This window comes from Gobius niger (assembly GCF_951799975.1).
Source record: "Gobius niger genome assembly, chromosome: 7".
NCBI classification, from domain to species: Eukaryota; Metazoa; Chordata; class Actinopteri; order Gobiiformes; family Gobiidae; genus Gobius; species Gobius niger.
The window spans coordinates 19,387,372-19,408,583 of record NC_136858.1 but is presented as its reverse complement, the minus strand read 5'-3'; the positions used below and the strand labels follow the sequence as shown (position 1 = coordinate 19,408,583).

At 42.2% G+C, this 21,212-nt stretch overlaps 3 protein-coding genes across 4 annotated transcripts; 1 reads left to right on the top strand and 2 right to left on the bottom strand.

Moving 5' to 3' along the window:
* Positions 1–537: 537 nt before the first annotated feature.
* runx2a (RUNX family transcription factor 2a) lies at positions 538–2,559 on the bottom strand (the record flags this gene model as incomplete). The annotated part of the gene is made up of 7 exons (XM_079559392.1): positions 538–997; positions 1,061–1,126; positions 1,214–1,318; positions 1,617–1,776; positions 1,839–2,020; positions 2,358–2,438; positions 2,547–2,559. The coding sequence occupies 7 exons, from the start codon at positions 2,557–2,559 to the stop codon at positions 687–689; spliced, it is 918 nt and encodes a 305-aa protein (XP_079415518.1). The 3' UTR covers positions 538–686.
* A 793-nt stretch (positions 2,560–3,352) lies between these two features.
* On the top strand, positions 3,353–8,381 carry supt3h (SPT3 homolog, SAGA and STAGA complex component). Of its 2 annotated transcripts, XM_079560453.1 has the most exons (12): positions 3,353–3,440; positions 3,811–3,917; positions 6,061–6,145; positions 6,431–6,517; positions 6,590–6,686; positions 6,750–6,895; positions 6,967–7,042; positions 7,173–7,285; positions 7,394–7,498; positions 7,707–7,832; positions 7,944–8,033; positions 8,255–8,381. In XM_079560453.1, the coding sequence occupies exons 2-12, from the start codon at positions 3,814–3,816 to the stop codon at positions 8,294–8,296; spliced, it is 1,071 nt and encodes a 356-aa protein (XP_079416579.1). In that variant the 5' UTR covers positions 3,353–3,440; positions 3,811–3,813; the 3' UTR covers positions 8,297–8,381. The 2 variants fall into 2 exon arrangements, with proteins under 2 accessions (XP_079416579.1, XP_079416578.1); XM_079560452.1 differs by lacking the exons at positions 3,353–3,440; positions 3,811–3,917 and adding an exon at positions 3,495–3,513.
* Positions 8,382–8,440: 59 nt separating this feature from the next.
* On the bottom strand, positions 8,441–20,571 carry cdc5l (CDC5 cell division cycle 5-like (S. pombe)). The gene is made up of 19 exons (XM_079560451.1): positions 20,398–20,571; positions 19,990–20,093; positions 15,052–15,213; positions 14,859–14,986; positions 14,395–14,494; positions 14,196–14,322; positions 13,425–13,516; positions 13,168–13,312; positions 12,896–13,087; positions 12,165–12,313; positions 11,730–11,925; positions 11,405–11,569; positions 10,700–10,780; positions 10,261–10,512; positions 10,053–10,160; positions 9,885–9,974; positions 9,676–9,807; positions 8,809–8,889; positions 8,441–8,735 (listed from the first exon to the last, which is right to left on the bottom strand). Exons 1-19 carry the CDS (start codon positions 20,440–20,442, stop codon positions 8,622–8,624), a joined length of 2,463 nt encoding a protein of 820 aa, XP_079416577.1. The 5' UTR covers positions 20,443–20,571; the 3' UTR covers positions 8,441–8,621.
* Positions 20,572–21,212: the final 641 nt, after the last annotated feature.

The window sequence follows — 21,212 nt, the reverse complement described above, 5'->3', positions numbered from 1 at the left end:
CCCTTTAAGTGTGTGTATGTGTGTGTTCTTGTGCTTTCGACATTGTGAGGACCAGTTTGAGTTTTTAACCAACAGAGTGAGGACATTTTGGGTGGTACTCACTTATTTGACTATCTATTTGACTGTTTGAGGGTCAAGATGTGGTTTTAAGGTTAGAATTGGGGCTAGGATTAACGTTGGGGTCTGGGTAATACATTATGTCTATGAGTGTAGTGTAGTGTGTGAAGATAGAAGTACAAGATTGTGTGTGTGTGCGTGACTCTGTGGAACAACAGATGCAAAGCCCATGGCTTGGATAATTTACATACATGAGCCCCATGTGTGTACATTAACAGTGTCCTACCAAATAAACACATTAATAAACTCAAATATTGACCAATCCAGTGCGCAAAGGGTTTTTAAAACAATTAGAACATTTTAATGCAACAGAAAACAAACAAGTTCAAGTCTTTACAGGCAACAGTACCTCTGTTATTAGGGTTAGTTCTCAAATCTAAATATTGGAGGTTAAATTTTACTTGACATTACTTACGTTTCTTTAAACAAAAGGAACAAATGAACAGTGAGAGAAAAAAGGTCAATTGCTAGAAAAACAAATAATATTGCGATCTAATCCTTTAGCTACAACAACTGAAACAAGAAAGGTGCAGTGCTGTCCCCTAAAAGCACAGGCGATACTGTGTATTTCAGTAGGGTCTCCAGACAGGCTCTTCTCCCCTGACTGAAAGACAGGCCCCTTCGATGTAATTTGCCAGTGTGTTGGCCATACCACGCTCATCCCCTGGTCCGTGGAATTGCTGGTTTGCTCCGTAATAAAATGCGCCACTGTGGCCGTGTGGAGGCGGCTGGGGTGAGGGAAGGTACGAACCATACGCTGCACTGGCTGAGGTGTATGCATGTGGCAGGTGCTGGGACAAGGAGGAGCTCAGTGATGTCACATGACCCAGAAATGATGGCTCATTGGTCCAGATTGTGGAGGAGTATGACTTACACTCAGCTGGAGGATACATAAGAAAACATGAGAATGGTAAAATGTCTGAACAGTGAGGTGGATTTTTACCTGAGGCTGCTGAGTTTCGACGAGGTATTCTGATCACTGCTGACCTCAGTTCTCTCTGACGCTGCCCTGAATGGCACACACAGGGTCATTCACCAGGAAGAGGGCACACACACGCAGACTGACAGTCATTGCAGTGCAGTGAGGTATACTTACGTCGGGGCAGTCGCGGGCCGTCCACTGTCACCTTGATGGCTCTCTGGATGGTAGCGATTTGAGGAGGTGTTGTCAAAACATTGATGGACAGGGTGAAGCTCTTCCCTTCAATATTGAAAATGCAAAAACAGTCAAGAGTGAGAGAATGACAACACATCACTTATGTAAATATCATCCATGTCCTGACACACAACAACAACAACAACAACAACAACAACAACAACAACAACAACAACAACAACAACAACAACAACAACAACAACAACAACAACAACAACAACAACAACAACAACAACAACAACAACAGTATATTATATGATAACGAAGGAATGACATCCAACAGCATCAAGACAAGCCACTGTAGTTATGTGTGGAGATATTAAATGACCTAAAAAGATCACACCTCGACCACTGCGTCCAAGGAACCGCAGGTCAGAGAAGTGGGCAGAGCCATGCTTCATGGTTGCTGTGGCGTTACGCAGTTCAGCACTGCAGTTGTCATCATTTCCTGCCATCAAGGTAACAAGCACACCGTCTGGCACGTCGCTCCCTAGCGCCACCACCTGGAACACAAAGCACAGTGTTAACCACAGCTCTTATATCCTCCATCTGTGGGTGTGCTTACAGTGAAGGTCCTAGGCAGGCTCTTGTTGCACCTCCAGTGCTGGGGCAGGCCGCTGCACACGAAGTTTGGGCTGTCTGTCTGGACCAGACTTCTAGAGGGAGCTGTGCTCCGCAGGTACTGAACCCTCTCCTGATCTCTGACGGCATGAGGAGGTGGTGGAGACATGCGCTTCAACACAGCCTCTAAAAAGAATGCAGAATCAGAGTCAAAGATTATGGAAAATAAAGTCGATGCATTTTATCATTTAATTCTTCTTTTTATGCTTTTATGAGATTTTCTTTGAAAATATTACTCTTTTCTTTTTTTACATAGGCTAATATCATGTTTTTTTTCTTACTTCTACTTTGTAAAATAAAGTAATTTAATACCCAAAACACTATCACATTGCCTTCTCTAGTCACAACACGTGACAGGAGAGGCTGGTGAAAAAAGTCATGTCTCAATCACGAATTGTTGAGGTGATGGAAACTGAGATTTGTTTTTGTTTTCTGCTGAGAGGTCTGTGTGTGTGGTATATACCCTGGATGCCACGATTGTCCACAGCAGCTTTGTTCTGCCGTGCAGCGCTGGCCTCAGTCCAGGAGAACTCAGCAGCTGCTCCTGCCAGACAAGCAGCAGAAAGTGCGCTATTAATGTCAACAAATGAGTGTTTCTTTGGACCTGCAAAACAACAATACCTGCCACAGCAGCGACATTCTATTTTTATACTGTATGAGCGCATTCAAGCTGTTTGTCCCAGGGGCCAAAGATCTTCCTGTGTGAATAATAGACGACCATACACATTATGAAGCCACTGAAGCCACAGCTTTACAACTAAATCATACATCCACCAAGTAGCTTATAGGGATGTAGATCGAGTAGGCCTAGTAGAAGCAGACATAGCCTAGTATAATGTTATAAAGTTTAAAAACGCTAGAAAGAGACAAAGCCTGTGTGATCCCGTCCTTACAGCCTCCCTCAGAGATTTGTGTGCAATTTGGTGCATTCTCGTGCATTTTAACAGACCAATAGATATACATTTTTTCCCAGTGTCAACTCAATGAAAATGGCGCAAACCTTGTTCAGACCTTGTTTAGACCTTGTTTAGACCTGGTTTAGTCTTGGCTTATTCCTGGTTTAGACCAGGTTTGGTCTCGGGTACAAAGTCACCTGATTAAGCCTTAGGCTACATGTGAGGGAGTCTGCAAAGACAGCGGAAACTCTCTCCTTTTCTCCTTATGTCCAGGGGACCTTCAACCTGCTGGGCCCCTGGGCTTAGCCCCTGTAAGCCCCTGCATAAATCCGGCCTAAAAATAGCCTCAACTTTTGTCTTCAGTTCGGCATAAGTTCTTGACAAATCAAATGTGTACAGATAAACAGTAGCCCACAGAAAAGGAGCATTAGATTAGAAGGCAAAAAGTAGAAATATGATAAAGATTCACCTCCACGGGGCGATAAACTACAATCTGGTCATTGCAGTAGTTTTCTCAAAGAAGACTACAAAACCCATGTACCCCCAGATCACTGCGTGTGTACGTCATCAAACCGCGCCGCAGGAGACAAAAACAAGCGTCCATGGCACGGATAGGTGTTGTTTGTTAGCATTAGTCAAGCCCCGCGCAGGTGAGAGCGCCCGGACTCGTTCACGCTCATTGTTCTGAGGCTTTTGCTCAACTCGCCGCAACCTTTGAATAAAGTGAGCCTATTTTCATTCAGACTGGGCTCGCAGGAAGCTGCTGTGGTTTGTTTTTACCACCTGTTTACCGAGTCCCTGGGCGCTCGTGGCTCCTTTGGTTCAAAATTCCTGTCAGTTAATTTACGTAGCTCAACAGTGATCAAAAATACAATGGCAATAAAGTAACAAAGAGTAAATATTTAATTAAAGGGACGGATATAATTTCTGTAATCCTCACTGTTTGCTTGTTCTGTCATTTTGTGAAGACATGATATAGCATGTATTATCTTTATGATGAGTAACCCTGCTTTTGTGCAGGACATGAGCAGTCCCATGGCTGGGTCAAAAGAGCGGACAGCCTCCAGAAGCAGCTTCATTCCAGAGCTCCAAAGCATGATGCAAGTACTTCATAGTACCCAGCTCAAGTACACTACTCCACACCACAGTACTCCACAGTATAGATCTCATGCCTCCACTGAGTAAAGTCTCAAAACACCACAGTCAATCATTCTGGTGTTGCTTGTTTTTGCACATCTGCACAGAGTTGTGTAACAGTGGTCTTACCCCAGAAAAGAGTGGAGCCAAACAGACTGTTGGACGCCATGGGACACGGGATACGGGATACAATAGCAGGGACCTGGGCTGATTGGAGAAAATAGAACAGAATGGACAAAACTGGTATACCAGGGGTGAATAGTGCTAAGGTTTCATGACAAATGTACAGAAGAGGCCTTAACCTCCACCTTGACCAAGTGCATTTTCCTCAGTTCAGCTTTACCGAAATCGTTGCAGCATTGTCATCATTTTTTTGAAAAACTTTAATGCATTTGGTAACATTTTTGCCCCTTTTTTCATCGCTTTTTTGTAATTTTCCTGTTACTCTTTTGTGTGTGTTTTTTTTGTGCTATTTTGTTGCTTTTTTGTCACGCATTTTGTCAATTTTTCGTCACATTTTTGTTGCATTTTCATCCTTGTTTTCGTCTGTTTTGACACTTTTTTCAAGAAGCTTTTAGATTTGGGTAAAGCCAAAATGGAGAAAATGTGTCCGGTTCAGGTGGGGGTTAAGAGGCTAAGGAAAATTACCACTCAATTCCCATATAACAGCCAATGAATGATCCAAAACCTACATACAAACCCATAACAAAATTAAAATGCAGCCTTTTCCTGATCCCAGTTTTATAGAAATGTGTCTAGCCCACAATATCAGGAGAGTGTAGAGATTCTGGTTGGATGTATTGACCCACACCAGCAAATGAAGTAAAGTAGGGAAGAACGCTGTATCACGTTTACAGTTTTGTTTTTCTATATAATTTCCTGACACATTCTCCATGCTCTCTAACAAATACTGCTAAATACTCGTATGAATCAGAGGGCCAGTAGAGGAGTCGTTGTGTATGACATAGACGTGTGAGTGTGTGTTACTTACCCAGTCTGTGCAGAGAGCCGGTGGTGGTGGTCAGAGCCGCTCAAACCAAACTGACCCCAAGACCAGCCCGACCACAGCCCAACAGACATGCTCTCCGACTATTACAATTACATCATGAAGCTTTTAACCAATCAGTGTTTCTGACGGCTATGACACAAACTCATACAGGAGCAGGTCCCAGCACTTATTGTGACAAAAAGAAATGAGAGAGGGAAATGACCTCAGGATGTGGCTTCTGCGTGCACTACTGTCCTGGAAGTGGCTTTTTTGGATGCAAATGCTGGTCAGACCAAGTGTGGTCAGAGCTGTGGTACAGCCTCACGTCCTGTGCTTTTGTCTGTGGGGACGGCACTCAACCTGGCCCCAGGGTTACCCTGGAGGAGCCAAACATTTGAACTGATCTGGTCTTGGATACAGTGGTAGAAGCCGACTGAAAGAGGGCGGCAGCAGGGTCTTGGGATATAATCATTGTAAAATCTTCATAGACCACATTTCAGTCGAGTGCTCAAAGTGCAGATGGATGCAGGTGACTTTTCGCATTGATGTGTCAGAATTATAATTGAATGTCTGATGACATTAATTACACTGAATGGGTTAGAGGTTCTCAAACTGTGGTACATACAACACAGATATTACTACTTCAGGCGGTATTGGGTCATCTGACTTTTTTAACAAGAGATTTATGTTTTAGTAATGTATTTAAGTAGACATTGTTTACACAAAAACAAATTAAACAATAAACATGTGTCATTCTCAGTCAGTTGGAGGATTTTAGTGTTACTGATTTACTGAGATGCGGATGTTGTGTCCTCGATACCGTATTCTTTGTGAAATATTTTGCAGTCCTAATATTGAATGGAGCTGTCAGCTCAACAACCTGTTTGGACTATTATAATTTCATTTATGTACTTATTGATTTATTTCATTTTTTGACACCCTGGGGTAAATGTTTACACCTAGTGTAGATATAAATTAGTCCAATTTAAGTGAGTTTTAGACCCTCTTTTATTCTGATTTGATCTTGATGTTGGCCCATGGTTTGTGAATGGTCAAATATTATATGAAATGGTACTTGATGTGAAAGGTTTGATAACCACTGTGCTAGATGATTCAGACAGCAACATGTTGTTGTTTTGCTGCAGGTTTGCCCTAGGAGATGCTCGCCGGCCGCTCCAGGAAACTGCTGCTCTGATGGAAGATGTCGTTCATTCTCAGCTCGTCAATTTGGTAAAGCACATGTCTGTCGGTTTTACAACCTTGTTTTCTCCCTTCGAAAAACATGACTTTTAATCAACAGGGAAACCTTCACAAGCATCTGGCATGCAATTATTTATATTTCAAACACAGTAGTGTTGATGTGTAAATAAAAAAATCCAATGAAAGTATCTATCAAGTTTTATCCAGTAGTAATATACTTTCACATTTGGAGAGAGAGATAGAGCTGCGGGGGTCTGAGAGCTAAATTGATCATGTTACTGAACAAATAGCAAATTAACGATGGTCTGTCTTTAGATGCATCAGGCCAGTGATGCAGCAAATCTGCGAGGGTCAAGGGTCATTTCTGCAGAGGACATTTTATTTGTGATGAGAAAAGATAAGGTAAACCAAACATGCATTTCTGTCTTTTTGTTTTTTTAAATGATTGCTTTCTAAACTGTTTGCTTCCATCAGAGAAAAGTGGCGAGGTTATTAAAATACCTCCAGTTCAGAGATTATAAATCGAAACTTTTGAAAAGTCTGGAGGATGACGACCAACAGCCAGATTCAGGTAGGATGAGAGTGGCTTCTGAAAATCTGCTTACTGAATGGAGCACTTAAGGATGTGGTGCAGACAGGTGGGGCTCTAGTTCCTCGGGCGGGGGCCAGCGGAGGCAGCGCCTGGCCCAGGACTACCTACTATGGATGGACCAAACAGGAGAGCTGTTGGCTTTGGCAGAGCGGTCTGAGCAAGACCCCATCAAACAAGAGCGCCTGGAGGTGAGGACTCACATAGTCCAGGTCCTTCAGAGCGGCAGCTGCATTTGCTAATTGTGTCTGTGCTGTCACAGCGGTTAGAGCGGCAAACGCGCAACATGGACCAGGCACAGTATTCAGAGTTTTGTGAGAGTCGACAGCTCAGTTTTGGTAAGGCTTTAACACAGGGAAAAATGCATGATGAGCTTTAAATGCAGCTGTCTGAACCTTTGATGTTCTTTGTACCAACTGGATAAATGCTTATTACTAATCAAATTAACTATTTTTCAAATCATTCAAGCAAAAAAAGCTTCAAAGTTTCGGGACTGGTTGGACTGTGGCAGCTTGGACGTGAAACCCAACACTGTTGCTATGGAGATCCTGTCCTACCTGGCTTACGAGACAGTCGCTCAGGTAACTTTTTGTACTGAAAAAGTAGGTTTCTGTGGAAGGGACACCCCCCTCTCCTTTAAGGCAGTTCTCATACATGCTGGTGCCGAACACGTTTTCTTTTCTTCTCAGGTTGTGGACCTGGCTTTGCTGGTGAGGCAAGAAATGAATGTCAAGACCAACACTGTCAGTCATGTGATCTCTGCAAGGTACATTCAGTACCAACCCCTACAAGAGGTATGATCATCCCATCAGCCCACTGGGAAGTCTTTATACCCTTTACAGTTGGCAATGTGATAGTGCCAAAATGGGAACTTTTTCTCTTCATTTATTTGTCATACTTATTTTTGTTCTCCGTGCACCCTTTTGTTTAATGTTGTGGTGTTAATGACGGTCTGTGTAAACACATTTCCTGTATGGGACAATAAACTCACTTTATTCAAAGGTGAAGAAGGATCCAGATTCTCCTGAAGCCACACCCCCATCGACTCCTGGCTCCTCTCATTCCTCAAAAGCTGCACAAGGCAACGGCAGTTTGGATGGACGGGCGAGGCAAAGGAAACGCAAAAAGGTACGATTTCTACTGACAGAACTACAAACAATAGCACAAGTGAATTTTCCTTTTCTCACGTTTAACTATTTGGATTTCTGAAAAGATTATTTGTGATTGTTGGTATTTCAGAGCTGTCCAGTTGTACCAGAACCACCAAGTGGAGCCCTACAGCCCGGCCATATCAGAGAGGCCATTCGGAGATACAGCTACAGACACATGGTAACAAGCTTATTCAACACGTGTGTGAACATAACGGGGGCGAATTTGAAAGAGGAACAGCCCACATGTTCTGTACATGCAACGTGTCCGGATTAGTGTGGTTTAGGCAGAGTGACTGTATGGTGTTGTGGCATTTTGATGTGTATTGTGCTTTTCAAAGCACATGATGAAAAATTGTAAGGAAGTTTGAACTGCTCCTAACCGCCTTTCTTCTTTTTCAGAGTGCCTATGGGAAGAGTGGGATGGCTCTTTTTGTATGCTGATTTTCTACTTTTATCGAAATAAACAGTTTCATTTTTTGGTTAATTGTTTCAACCAAACTTACTAAAACTTTATTGGATAATGATAAACAAGAGAGATCAAAACAATACAGAGCAAAGTCATTAATGTCAACATGACACCTGCAGGTACATATAGTCTCTGGCACAGTTCACACATTGATTTGATCTGCTGTGAATGTGAGGAATGGTCCTAATTTTCTCATACTGCATGTTACGCTCTGCTGTACATGTTTCCTTCACTGTGAGCAGAGATGTGGGTCTGTTTACATGTATAAAGCTTGTGGTTGCCGCATTTTGTTCCTGTGCCTCAATACTTGTGTGCACTGTTCACTAAGGCCTCTCTCTCCAGCAGCAGCTCTCCGTATCTGTGCTGCAATTCTTTTTCACGCTCCATCTGCCTCTCCACATCTTCTCTGAGTGCCTAAACCAACACAGCAAGCTCATTTTAGTCAAAGCCATTATTATCAGGCTGTTAATGTGAAAGTATGCAGTACCTCTAGTCTCCGTGGAATGGCTGTATCTTCTTGCATCTTGAGCTGTGTGAAGGTCTGAAGCTCTGTGGCTGCTTGCTCCACCTGAGGTCATGCACAAGTCACAGATTGAGGAAAAAAAATAATTACTTCTCAAACACGGTATGCATGTTAGATATATATACTGTATATTTACACACAGCGTCTCACAAAAGTAAAATGTCTTTTCATGGGCCATCACTGAAGTAATAACATTTTGCACCAGTTTAGACATTAATGGCTGTGTATTGCGATGTTCCATCACAATATTATAATTAGACTTATCACAACACAAGTTGCCTAACCAAACAGTGAAACAATACCCACTGTTATGTCCATGCAAATGCAGTGTATGTCATTGCTTCAGCGTTGTCCCATGAAAAGATAATGAAATGTTACGGGTGTACTTTTGTACTTTTAAAGACGATTACGGTATTAAAGAACAAATGATGGCCATAGAGTATATACACACTATGTCCAGTTGACTTCAGTGTGCGACTGTTTTAATGTTTGGTGCAGCCCTGGTGGGCAACTCATGACATCGGGCAAAACTTGCTTGCTTGATTTCCCTTTAGCAGTTGTGCCCCAGAGTAACACCATTCAAAATCAAAAGCTAGACAAGACTCATAAGTGAAAACTATATTAATATAATTATCTTACAAAAAAAAAAATAACTAGGCTTTTGAACTTGCTATAATAAAGCAATCTGTAATTAACATTGAGATTTTAGCATCTCCATAAAATAGTGCAGGCCAGGGTTCTTAGTAGCTCATCATCTGAGCCTTACCTCAAGTCGCCAATGAATCAATGAGACAAATATATAAAATAATGGAAGAGTTGTTGTGGACACACCTGCTCCCACAGGTCGTTATGCTGCTTGAGGAGTCCTAGAGCTCTGGACTGGAACCCTCCCAGAAGGATTTTGAGTTTCTTCTCAAGTTTAGCGGCTCGACGAGCCTCTGCTGTCATATGACCACGGTTTACCTGGACACAAATGGAAGTTTGTTATAAGCATCGACTGCCCTGGTATTCATGTCAACAGCCTGCAGAGGGAGCTATACCTCTAGCTTTTTCTCCAAGCTCTCAATACGATCTTTTTTAGATGCCAGGTTAGCACGCGTGTATCTGTTCTGAGCAGGAAGGTATAACACCTGGGGGAAAAAAGAAAACCCATAACATGTTTGTCTGCTTAGTGTGACTTATGGAAGAAGAGAAAGAATGAAGGTTACCTGTCCATAGCACTCTTCCCACACCTGGGTGTAGGCCTCCATACTGAGGTCGCCATGGCCCATTCCTGCTTTCACTACCTCCATTTCTGTGGCCAGAAGAGCCTTGGCCTGCAGGATTATATAGCCAAACAGACATTTAAATGAAGATTACAAATATGCAGAAGGAATCATTCAAACCAAAGTGTGATACATGTGATTGGACACCAACCTGTTCTTTATCTTCAGGACTCAATGGTTTGTAAAGGTGATTTTCCAAATAAGCTACATGAGAAGCATTGTTGGAGGTGGAGGTGGGGCCTTTGCCTTTGCCGCGCAGTAATGGGTTTGCTGAGTTGTGTGAGGGGTGATGCAAGCAATCATAGTGCAACATGGTGATCATTTCCTGTTTGATGAGCTCTTCAGCCAGTTGCAGGTCCAAGAGGGGCTCCATGGAGGCAGGCCGCAGGACTGACTCGTTTACCTACACACACCACAACCCATCAAGATCACGCCAAACTGCAATCTGAAACTAGCTGAAAAACATAACATCTAAAAGCTGCTGTTGGAGCTGGTTAATGTAACCACATCTGGAAATAACTTTGCTATTTTATATTGTGTATGCACGCCGGTATAGCACTCAGACTTGTCAGTTTGACAGTGGGTATTACCTCGGTGGGTCTGGGGAGGTCCCTTTGCACCGCTGTGTGCCGCAGCTTCAATTCTTTCTGATGTTCGGCATCACGCACACCCTGTGCACACATCAAGGTTTATAAAGTTGCAGGGCACTTCTGACTGTGTTGTAGATTAGATTAGTATATTTGAAAGGGGACAGTGCATTTCATAAAACATATGATGAAACATGGTTAAAAAAAAAAGCTAGAAGGCTTCTTTTGATCTATAGTCCCCTGGCCATGATCTAAAAAAGCATTAAAATACTTTAACCTGAAAATACATTGGACTAGTACGGCATACAACAACATACAAATCCTTGACACACCAATAACTTCATACAACGACACAGACTGTTAACTACGTAAAGGCACACAATGTCTGTAGTTACAATAAAAAACAAATTCAAAATATAATGTGAAGGCCTTGCAAGTGGTTTAACCTCCTGTTTATTATTGAGTTCCACTCAGCGGTGCCCCTCATTGACCAGGCTGACCCACTAAAAGCGTTCCTGTGCATAGGGATGACACAGTTCTCTCTGGCAGAGCCTCGAGTGACGTGCTCAGAGATGTTTCTTTGGCTGATCTCTCATGTGTTATTTTGTATACGAGACTCAGATCAGAAAACTTATGAAGATTGTCCCAGTCTAAAAGGTTTTGCTTTTTTGTACCAAGTGTGAGGGATGTTCCTGTGTTGAGCTGTACCTGTTTGCGCGCCTCGATATCGGCTGAATCCTCAATGAAGCCAGTCTCTGCTTCACCTTCCTCCATCTCTTTCTCTGCGTTTTCAGGAAGGACAATCTCAAAGTCATTCTTTGGAACAGGCAGCGACATCAGGCCTTGTCTCAGCTGCTGTAGGCTTTCCCTTTGCTGTCAACACAGTAGAACATACGAGATATAGTAAACAACTGTACAAGCAATTGATAATTATGTAGTCAACATTACTTTTGAACCTCTACTTATTTTCAAAAGGTACATTTTTTTTTTTTCAGCTTTTCCGTGACAGTTTGTTGAAATGTTGCAAGTTTACCGCATGTTTGGTGAAGGCAGGGTCGGACAGCTGCTCCTCACTGTTAATGTTTAGCTTGTCCCTGAGCGGCGTGCGTCCTGGGGTCAATCCTGGGGTCAATCCTGGGGTCAGCCCTGGGGTTACAGCCCCACGGGGAGTCATTACCCCTCCAGCCTGAGGAGTCAAGCCTTCTGACCCCTGGCCTGGTCCTGGGGTTCTGTGCAAGCCACCAGTATTAGTCAAACATTGTATCATCAATAAAAAACAATTAGTGTGAGTGGACAATGCGCATCATTAGACAATGGCTGCAGGAGTAGCCCCTTCACAGAGGCATTCAACTTTAAATACCAAACAAAAAAGGCAAACATCTCCACTCCGTGTGTAGATAGAACAATAGAGGTCTGACAAATTATCTGGTGAAATCATAAAACAGAAATAATAGGAGTGCAGTCGTACCTGAAGGGTGTGGTGAGGACTGTGTTGGGAGTCTGGACCTGATGCTTCTGGGGGGTCACTCCACTGAAGTCGCTCTCATGCAGAGGCGTATTGAGCCCTCCCTTCAGAGGTGTGTCTATGTTGGTCAGGGCCATCAGGTTCTGGGCTTCCTGCAATGCACAACAGTACCTCAGACCCTGCACTTAGTGCTCTAGTCCGTAGTCACAGTGGTTTGCTCTCCTAATATCGGGAGATATATATCGTATATCGATATTGAACCTGAATATATCGGGATATGACTTTTGGTCCATATCGCCCAGCCCTACACAGGAGCTGTTACCAGTGCCACGATCTGCCTGACCTAACCTGCGCCTCACTTTGAGGTGAGCGAGGCTGCTGCACCTTTTACATGCCGCCTCGAAAAGGAGAGAGATATGGACACTCATTTATGTGTGTAGAGCTGGGAAACGGTCTGTAGGACTACGGTTGGATTTTTAGTCAAGATTCTTAAAGACTGTTACAGTTTATGGGAAATATGTACCAGTTTTTATGCAAAGAGCCTCATTGTATTAAACATACTCAAAGAAGCAAAGAGCCGCACTCTGATTGGCCAAGAGCCGCATGATGCTAGCGTGTTTGCCACTAGAGGCTTCTGAAGTGTTTTGCCAGTGTCTAATTCATGTCAAATTACACTCTCATCCCTTGATACAATAAGTAAAATAAAGTGCAGTGTGAGTTGAACTCGGAGATACCTGCAGTATACGATCCTGGGCAGCAGGGGTCTTCGGGGTTCGGAGATTCGTACCGACAGCATTGGTCACACTGTACTCAGAAAGCAGAGTGGAGGAGGCTGCGTTACCACTGTCATTCTCCTCGGCCGCCTGGCGGGCCACCTCACTGGCCACCCCCATCTTTACCACCTCCTCTAACTCCGCATCACTGATCTGTCCACAAACACAAACAACATCATCTCAAACTTCTGGACAGGGTGAGGACAGAGAGTTGAATTTGAGCAGTTTGTGACCTGTGGTGCAGGTAGGACCAGTTTGGAGCGTTTTTTGGTGAACTCAGCCACGCCGCTCGTCTGAAGGATGGCCGAGGGGAGGTCACTCTCCTTCTTCTTCTTAATCTTCTGCTTATCCTTCTTTCTATCGCGCTCCTCTCGCTCACTGTAATTGACAAAATACAATATTTATTCACAAATGCCCTCTCCCTTACAAGAGGAAGAAACATAAATTCACAAAGTTGTGAATGGAAGAGGGTTGCCTCATTTTAACATACTTGCGCAGTTCTCCATCCAAGTGCTGCTGCCGAAGGCGTTTGAAGTCGGGCTCCATGGCCTCAAAGTTTTCCATACTTGTGTCGTAGAAGCCCTAAATGCAATGAGAAAAACGCTTTTCAGTCATGTCCTTTATATTCGACAGTATCCCAGGAGCCAAACAGGTGGACTGGAGCCTTGCTAGTCACTTTTACCCGGGTACACAACGTTTCTAATGCAGCTAACCAATCACAAAACCAAAGCTGTGGCGTAGTCCCCATGACAGCTCCAACTGTCATTAATCCAAGTAACTAGTATAAGACATAGGTTTTGGAACATTTGAACCACAATATGACACATTCCAGTAGGCCTGGGGTGGTAACCGGATTACCGCCATACCGCGGTCACGTGACGCACACCGCGGGTCTGAGTTCCTCACCGTCATCCGAAGATACAAGCGCAGCGATGTTTCTTTGCGATGGCCGGAGTGAAGGGGCTGAAGCTGAATAAATGATCACGTGAACATGAGCGTCATCTCATAGTAAGTTTTTCATAAAGCGCCAGGTCTGGCAGGAGCACAGCGGCTCAGGTGCTTGGATAGCCCCCCTCCCCTGTTCAAATGTGTCACCCGCACCTTCGAAACGCTTCTGACGCCAGTGAGCGGTATATCGCAAAACCGCGGGAATTTGTTGATTACCGCCCGCGGTATGAAAAAATCCAAACCGGCACAGCCCTACATTCCAGACTCTAATTCTGAAAAGGCAGCAGGTGCAGTTGCTCAGTGGACTGTGTACCTGGGCAGGTTTCTTCTCAAAAGGAATCTCTGCATTGTAGTCCACCCCCCTCTTCTTCTTTCTCTTCTTCTGAATGCGGATCCCTGCTGCTCTTAGTTCCCTCCGTTTCTGCAGAGCAGCCAGCCGTCTACAACACAGGCATCAATCATGCACCAGTTTGGGGAGCAAAGACAGCAGTAAAAGCAGAGGAAACACTGACCGAGCTTCCTCCAGCTGCTTCTCTCTGGCCTTCCGTTTGGCCTTTTTACCCTGAGTGTTGGCCAGACGAGCTCGGGCCTCTGAGAGCATCTCCAGCTCATCTGTCAAAACACACCTTTTATTTTACAGACTTGTTTGGTTTGTGCCTTAGTAAAATATTCATTTTCATACATTTATTATATTATTGCTATTTGATAATACAGTCAATATTAATTGTGATAATGATTCATATTATATGTAATTACATATAATATGAATTATATGTAATTCATATTATATGTAATTCATTACACACACACTAATTCTGGACTGCAATAGCCTCAGCCGAGTCGGTGCTAATTATTTTAATACTACAGTATTAGACTGTACTACATTTAAAATCAATAACCTCCATTTCATGCTTGCAATGTGAATAACAATTTTATGTCTGAAAACCAATAAACCGGTTCCCCACATTCCCCCCACCTTCATCCATGTCCACGGGATCGGGTCTGGCAGGTTTTGTCTCAGGATTTGGGTCTATCTCCCCAGGTTTTAACTTCCTGGGGTCGTCGCCCACCTCTTCCTCATTATCTCTCTGCGCGGCTTTGTCACTGAAACACACAAACATCAGCAGGGGGTTCCAGAGTCTACCTGAGAGGAAACATTGAGAGCTTACAGCAGATATTCGTAGTGCTCCAAACACTGGGCAGCAGTGCGGCCGATGATGGGTGCGATGGTCCTCCACTGGGTGGGCATCAGCTTGGCCAAATGCAACAGCTTCTCCTCCTCTTCTCGAGACCATTCTGTTTTCTTGATACTGGGGTCCAACCACTCGTACCTGTAATAGACATCAAGATCACAGTCGCTAGAATCGCATAATACTTTACAGGGGTCTGCGACTCTCTTGCTGGTTCTTAAATGAAATGAAAACAGCAAACACCTACTCACGCTTTGCAACATTTATTCATTCATTCATCTACTTGCACTTCTTTCTGCAACAAATACTAGACCCTGCTTCAACTACTTAGGCAGGTTGCACAGTGAACAGAAGCCATAGGTTGTAGGATTGCCACATCAACCCACATCAACAAAACAAATCATGAATTAAATGTTTGCTGTTGGTGAAGGGGTCATTTTCTGTGTCTTCATCTGCACCTTCTGGGAGTTGCTTATGCCTCAATACTTTCCAGCACATTTGCATATGTTTGGCCTAGATAGACTGTCTGAACTGTTATGTAGGCGTATGATTGTTCATCCTGACAAAATATTGTTATATTATTTGTGGTCTGTGTTACTTCTTGATACCGTGCAAGCTCTTTATTTACATTATTGATTAATTTTACTTCTATTTGACCACGTCTACCTCGTCCTCCTCGTGTACTTTCACATCTCACTCAAAACTTGAACCATCCTTCTTGTAATGTACTCACAACTTCTCCGCACCTAAGCAAACAACCTCAATCTGTCAATCACCCACTGTAATTCCTATAGAACTCTGCTCAAAAGTGTATAAACCCTGACAGAATTCTTGACCGTTTTTGTTTTTTTTACCATTTTTCAAAGAATATGAAAGATAACACAAGTTATTTTTTTCACTCGTATTTAGTGGTTGTGTGAAGCCATTTGTGGTTTTAAATCAAAATGAAAAAAGAAATTACCAAAAATGACCCTGATCCAAAGTTTACATACCCCAGTTCTGTGTATTGCCCCTTTAAGCATCAATGACAGCTTGGAGTCTTTTGTGGTAGTTGAGTAGAAGGTTCTGTATAAAAACATCCTCAAAGAACCTTATCATGTGCTCTTTAATGAATATGAGCTTCTACTATCTGGGAAACGATATCGGGCTATAAGAGCCACAAGCAACTGATACAAACACTCTTCAATCAATCAATCAATCAATCAATCAATCAATCAATCAATCAATCAATCAATCAATCAAACTTTATTTATAAAGTGCTTTTCATACCGAATGGTATCACAAAGTGCTTTACAGATTACAACATTTAAAACAATGCGCCTGGCACAACCTCCCATATATATACATTTTATATGTTAGGATTAAATAAATAGATTAGTCAGTTAAAGGCTAAGCTAAAAAGGTGGGTCTTGAGCCTGCTCTTAAAAACATGAACGTTCTCTGCAGCCCTGAGCTCCTCCGGCAGGTCGTTCCAGAGGCGAGGGCCGTAATATTGGAAAAACGCCTCACCGTGAGTCATTTTGTTGACTTTAGGAATAATTAGGAGACCCCTGCCGGAGGAGCGAAGGGGCCGTGAAGGTTCGTAAGGTAAAAGCAGTTCTGAAAGATAGGAAGGACCAACACCATTAAGACATTTAAAAAACATTAAAAGAACTTTAAAATCGATCCTGAAACACACGGGGAACCAATGCAGCGATTCTAAAACCGGTGTAATGTGGTCCCACCTCCTGGTCTTCATCAGGACACGAGCTGCTGAATTTTGTAAAAGTTGTAAACCTGAGATATTCTTTTTGGGAAGACCAGAAAGCAGGGCATTACAGTAGTCGATACGACTGGCGATAAAAGCATGCATTAGCGTCTCCGTGTTGGCCCGAGAGAGAATGGGGCGGACTCTGGCTATGTTCTTTAGATAGAAAAAACCTATCTTTGTGATATTCTTAATGTGTGGAATAAACACCAGCTCAGAGTCAAAGATCACACCCAGGTTCTTCACCTGTGAGGAAGGATTAATACACAGGGACTGTAGTTTGGGCCGATGATTAACATTTCAGTTTTGTCCTGGTAAGCTGGAGAAAGTTTTCTGCCATCCAGAATTTGATATCTAAAATGCAGTTAAAAAGTGCATCTATTGGCCTGGTGTCATCTGGAGACATGGAGATGTATAACTGTGTATCATCAGCATAACTGTGAAAATTGACCCCATGTCTCCTGATGACATCACCAAGAGGGAGCATATACAGATTAAAAAGCACTGGGCCTAAAATTGAATCCTGGGGCACACCACATGTGATTTTATGGACCTTAGAGGAGCAAGTATCCACTCTCACCATGAACGTCCTGTCTGTGAGGTAGGAAGTAAACCATTTGTGTACAGCACCAGAGAGGCCGATGTGTTTTAAACGAGTTAAAAGAATTGTGTGGTCGACTGTATCAAAGGCAGCGCTCAGATCCAGAAGAACCAACACTGTGACCTTCTGTGAGTCATAATTTAATCTAAAGTAATTTCAAATCTTTAAGAGGGCGGTCTCGGTGCTGTGGTTTACCCTAAAGTCGGACTGGAATTTCTCAAGGACGTTTTGTGCAGTAATAAAATCATTAAGTTGGATAAAGACAAGTTTTTCTAAGATTTTGCTTAAAAATGGTAAGTTGGATACTGGTCTGAAATTGTTAAAATCTTTACAGTCCAAATTGCTCTTCTTCAACAGGGGCCTCACCACCGCCCCTTTAAACGCAGCCGGGAAGACCCCCGTCTGAAGAGAGCAATTCATCCTGTTTAGAAGCTCGTCTCTAAAAGATCCATAAAATGTTCTAAAAAACGGAGTTGGGACCGGGTCCAAAAGACATGTGGTGGGCTTCACTGAGGAGAAAGCTTTATCGAGCATCTCAGCATTAACCAGGACAAAACTGTCTAGTGTTTCCTCTGGAACAAATAGACCATCAGATGTATTTAGAACCGTGTTACTTTGGGCAGATAAAATATTACATCTGATAGTGTCTATCTTTCCTCTGAAGTGTCTGCAAACTCCTCACAGAGGGAATCTGTGGGGTTAAAAGGAGTTTTGTTTAAATTAGGGTTTAAAACATTTTCTATCGTTGAGAATAAGACTTTTGGGTTATTTTTATGATCGGTGATTATTGTGGAAAATAATTTGTTTCTTGCATTTCTTATTGCTGTATTGTAGGTCTTTTGTATTTTGTATATTTGATAATTTATCGTTATTTAGCTTTTCCTCCATCTCCTCTCGGCCTTCCTGCAATTTGTTTAAGTTGTTTTAGCTCCCCGTTTCTCCAAGGGGGAAGGGGTTTAGGATTAATCTTTTTAAGTTTGAATGGTGCAACTGTATCGAGGGCAGTGAGTAGTTTACTGTTAAAGTTGTCAACAATAAAATCAGTTAGCAGGTAAAGTCACTGGAGGAATTTGTTGTAAAGCATCAATAAATTTTGCAGCCACTTCAGGGGTGAAATTACATTTCCTCACAGTTTTTGCTGTATGTGGACTTTCGCTGAATCAAACCGGTGACATTAAAAAACACGCAGTAATGGTCAGAAACAGCCAAGTCGACGACAGAGGACACAGTAATGGACAGGCCATAAGTGATGACCAGGTCCAGACTGTCCTTTCTCGCGAGTTGGCTGCGTGATGTGTTGTGTGAAGTACATAAAATTAAGAACATTCAGAAACTCGGTTGAAATGGGGTCTATGAGGTTGTCTATGTGTAGGTTAAAATCACCGGTTAGAATCATCATATTAAAAGAGCTATGTAAAATTGATAGAAACTCTGAGAATTCATTAATAAAGAGGGGACATCTTTTGGGCGGTCTATAGATAGTGACGCATAAAATCGGGGGGTTACTAAAAAAAATTGCATGGCGCTCGAAACTCGAGTATTGATCAAATAAAATAGGTTTGGTGGCAAGAGTGTTTATGCATATAGAGGCAGTCCCACCACCCCTTTTTCCATTTCTGGTTGAAAAGGCACTGCTAAAATTAGGTGGGGAGGCCTCGGCAAGAACGGCATTTGCATCCGCACCCAACCAGGTTTCAGTTAAAAACAAACAAATCAAGATTATTATCTAAAATCAAATTGTTTACAATAAAAGACTTATTCGGCAGAGAGCGGACATTTAAAAGGGCCATGTTTATTCCTGTATCGGTTGCTCTTCTTCACAAGCACAGATAGCACTTTGTGTTCGGTCTTTTATGTTCTCTTATTGCCTTATGACACTCTGGGCAACTTTGTGGCCTTAATGTTGTAAAGTTTGAATTGTTGAACTGTTATTCTTGTCCTTTTGAATGTATTTTATGCACTGTCATATACTGGTATTGTATGAACCACAGCATGGCAAGTCCAAGACAAATTTCCCTCTGGGACAATAAAGTTTATCTTTATTGTCCCAGAGGGACAATAAAGATAAATAGGCCACTTTACCATTAATCTAATGGTAAAGTGGCCTATTCCTCTGGATCATACACTTTTGATCAGGGTCATTTAGATATTTTCTTTGTCATTTTAATCTAAAAAGAGCAAACTCCGTTTTTTCACCACAAATGGCTTCACACAACCACTAACTATGAGTGAAAATAAAGTTTTAGTGATTTTTTTTTAAATATTCTTTGCAAAATTGGCAAAAAAAAAATGCAAATTCTGCCAGGGTATTTCAACCTTGGAGCACAACTGTATATGTATAATTAGATCTCAGTCATGTTAATTCCCAATGCAATCTCTGTTCTCAGCCTCCTGTCTCACTTCATATCACTGTCCACAAACTTAAAACATTTATAAAAACGTCGCAATGCTTTAAGCTAACCTGATGTCAACAAATAATTAAATGCAGCGGTAATGAGTCTAATTCAAATGCACAATATTCAAGCAAGTATGGCCATAATCAATAATCAGAATTAAACACATGACTTACCATCTGGCTTTACACTGCTTGGCGGACTTGCGATGGAGAAGAGACGCAATACGAGACCATTGATTTTTCCCATATTTCATCACCGCCGCCTTGAGGATTTCATCCTGAGGGGAAACATAATGGGTCTAATGAGGCCATTTATTCATTTAAACAAACCTAAGTTGTGCGATGCTAATGCGCATGAGTGTGGTTAGGAAATCGCTGTAAGGGGGAAAAAACAGTCCTAGTTGAATTATGCATGTCCAATAGTGCACGGGCATCACTTTGTTAATACTATAATGCGTGTGCGAACATGCGAGTTAACTCAGTACCTGGGCTGCATAATGTTTTTAGCTGGTGGTTTGATTAGCTATGGTTAGCATAATAGCTAACACTATAGATGCGCGCAATTATGGTGACCAAACTTACCTCAGTGTTTCGCCAGACACCCCCTTTTATCATAATTCGTGGCATTTTTATTCTTTGTTGCGTTCCCCTCTGTCAGATACAAACAAAAAACTCCTCAAGTTGGACAGGAACAGCCAAGACAGATGCTAAGACTTAGCACATTCAGGACTGTACGCTAAACAAACGTGCACAAATAATACCGGAAACTGAGAGTAGCGTAAGAAGCGCAAGGTCTTATGGGTTGTGTAGTCATTTGTTATTCGTGCTTTATTCCAGAAAGAGCTCGAATCTACTCCCCATGTTGCATCATGTTGGACTCAATTTGTAGGTAATATTTCATGGAAAAATGAGGTTTCGTACAAAATCATCCATAAATATTATCTAATTCATTCTTTTATGACTAAATTCAAAAGGGACATTGATGTGAACTGCTCTTTTTATGGAGATCATCCAGAGACAATACAACTTTTTTTTTTTGGACACGCTCTTACCCCAAGAAATTCTGGAAGGACTTCTGCAGTTTTATGCTTGAACATCACAAAGACTTTACAATGACATGGGAAAACGTTATTTTTTGTTTCTTCAGAAACAAAATAAATGTATTAATTATACATTTATTGTATCATTAATTTACTCATCCTTTTTGTCCAAATTGTATATCCACAAATGTAAATAAGCAGAAACCCAACTCTCATATACGAAGATTTTGGAAGGCTCTGATAACTCTCTGAAAACAATCAATATTTGCTCAAAATACAATATATTTGTAACTGTATAATTGTATTGTACAGTACCCCCGGCATACTCTGTATACATGTTGTATACTTTTCAACGCA

Coding starts and splice junctions, on each gene's coding strand:
- cdc5l (XM_079560451.1), bottom strand. CDS start 20,442: ATGCCACGAATTATGATAAAAGGGGGTGTCTGGCGAAACACTGAG. Junction 14,987..15,051: donor GAGCACTACGAATATCTGCT/GTAAGCTCTCAA, acceptor TGTGTGTTTCAG/TGACAAAGCCGCGCAGAGAG. Junction 14,495..14,858: donor TCCCGTGGACATGGATGAAG/GTGGGGGGAATG, acceptor GTGTTTTGACAG/ATGAGCTGGAGATGCTCTCA.
- supt3h (XM_079560453.1), top strand. CDS start 3,814: ATGAGCAGTCCCATGGCTGGGTCAAAAGAGCGGACAGCCTCCAGAAGC. Junction 6,146..6,430: donor ATTCTCAGCTCGTCAATTTG/GTAAAGCACATG, acceptor GTCTGTCTTTAG/ATGCATCAGGCCAGTGATGC. Junction 8,034..8,254: donor GATACAGCTACAGACACATG/GTAACAAGCTTA, acceptor CTTCTTTTTCAG/AGTGCCTATGGGAAGAGTGG.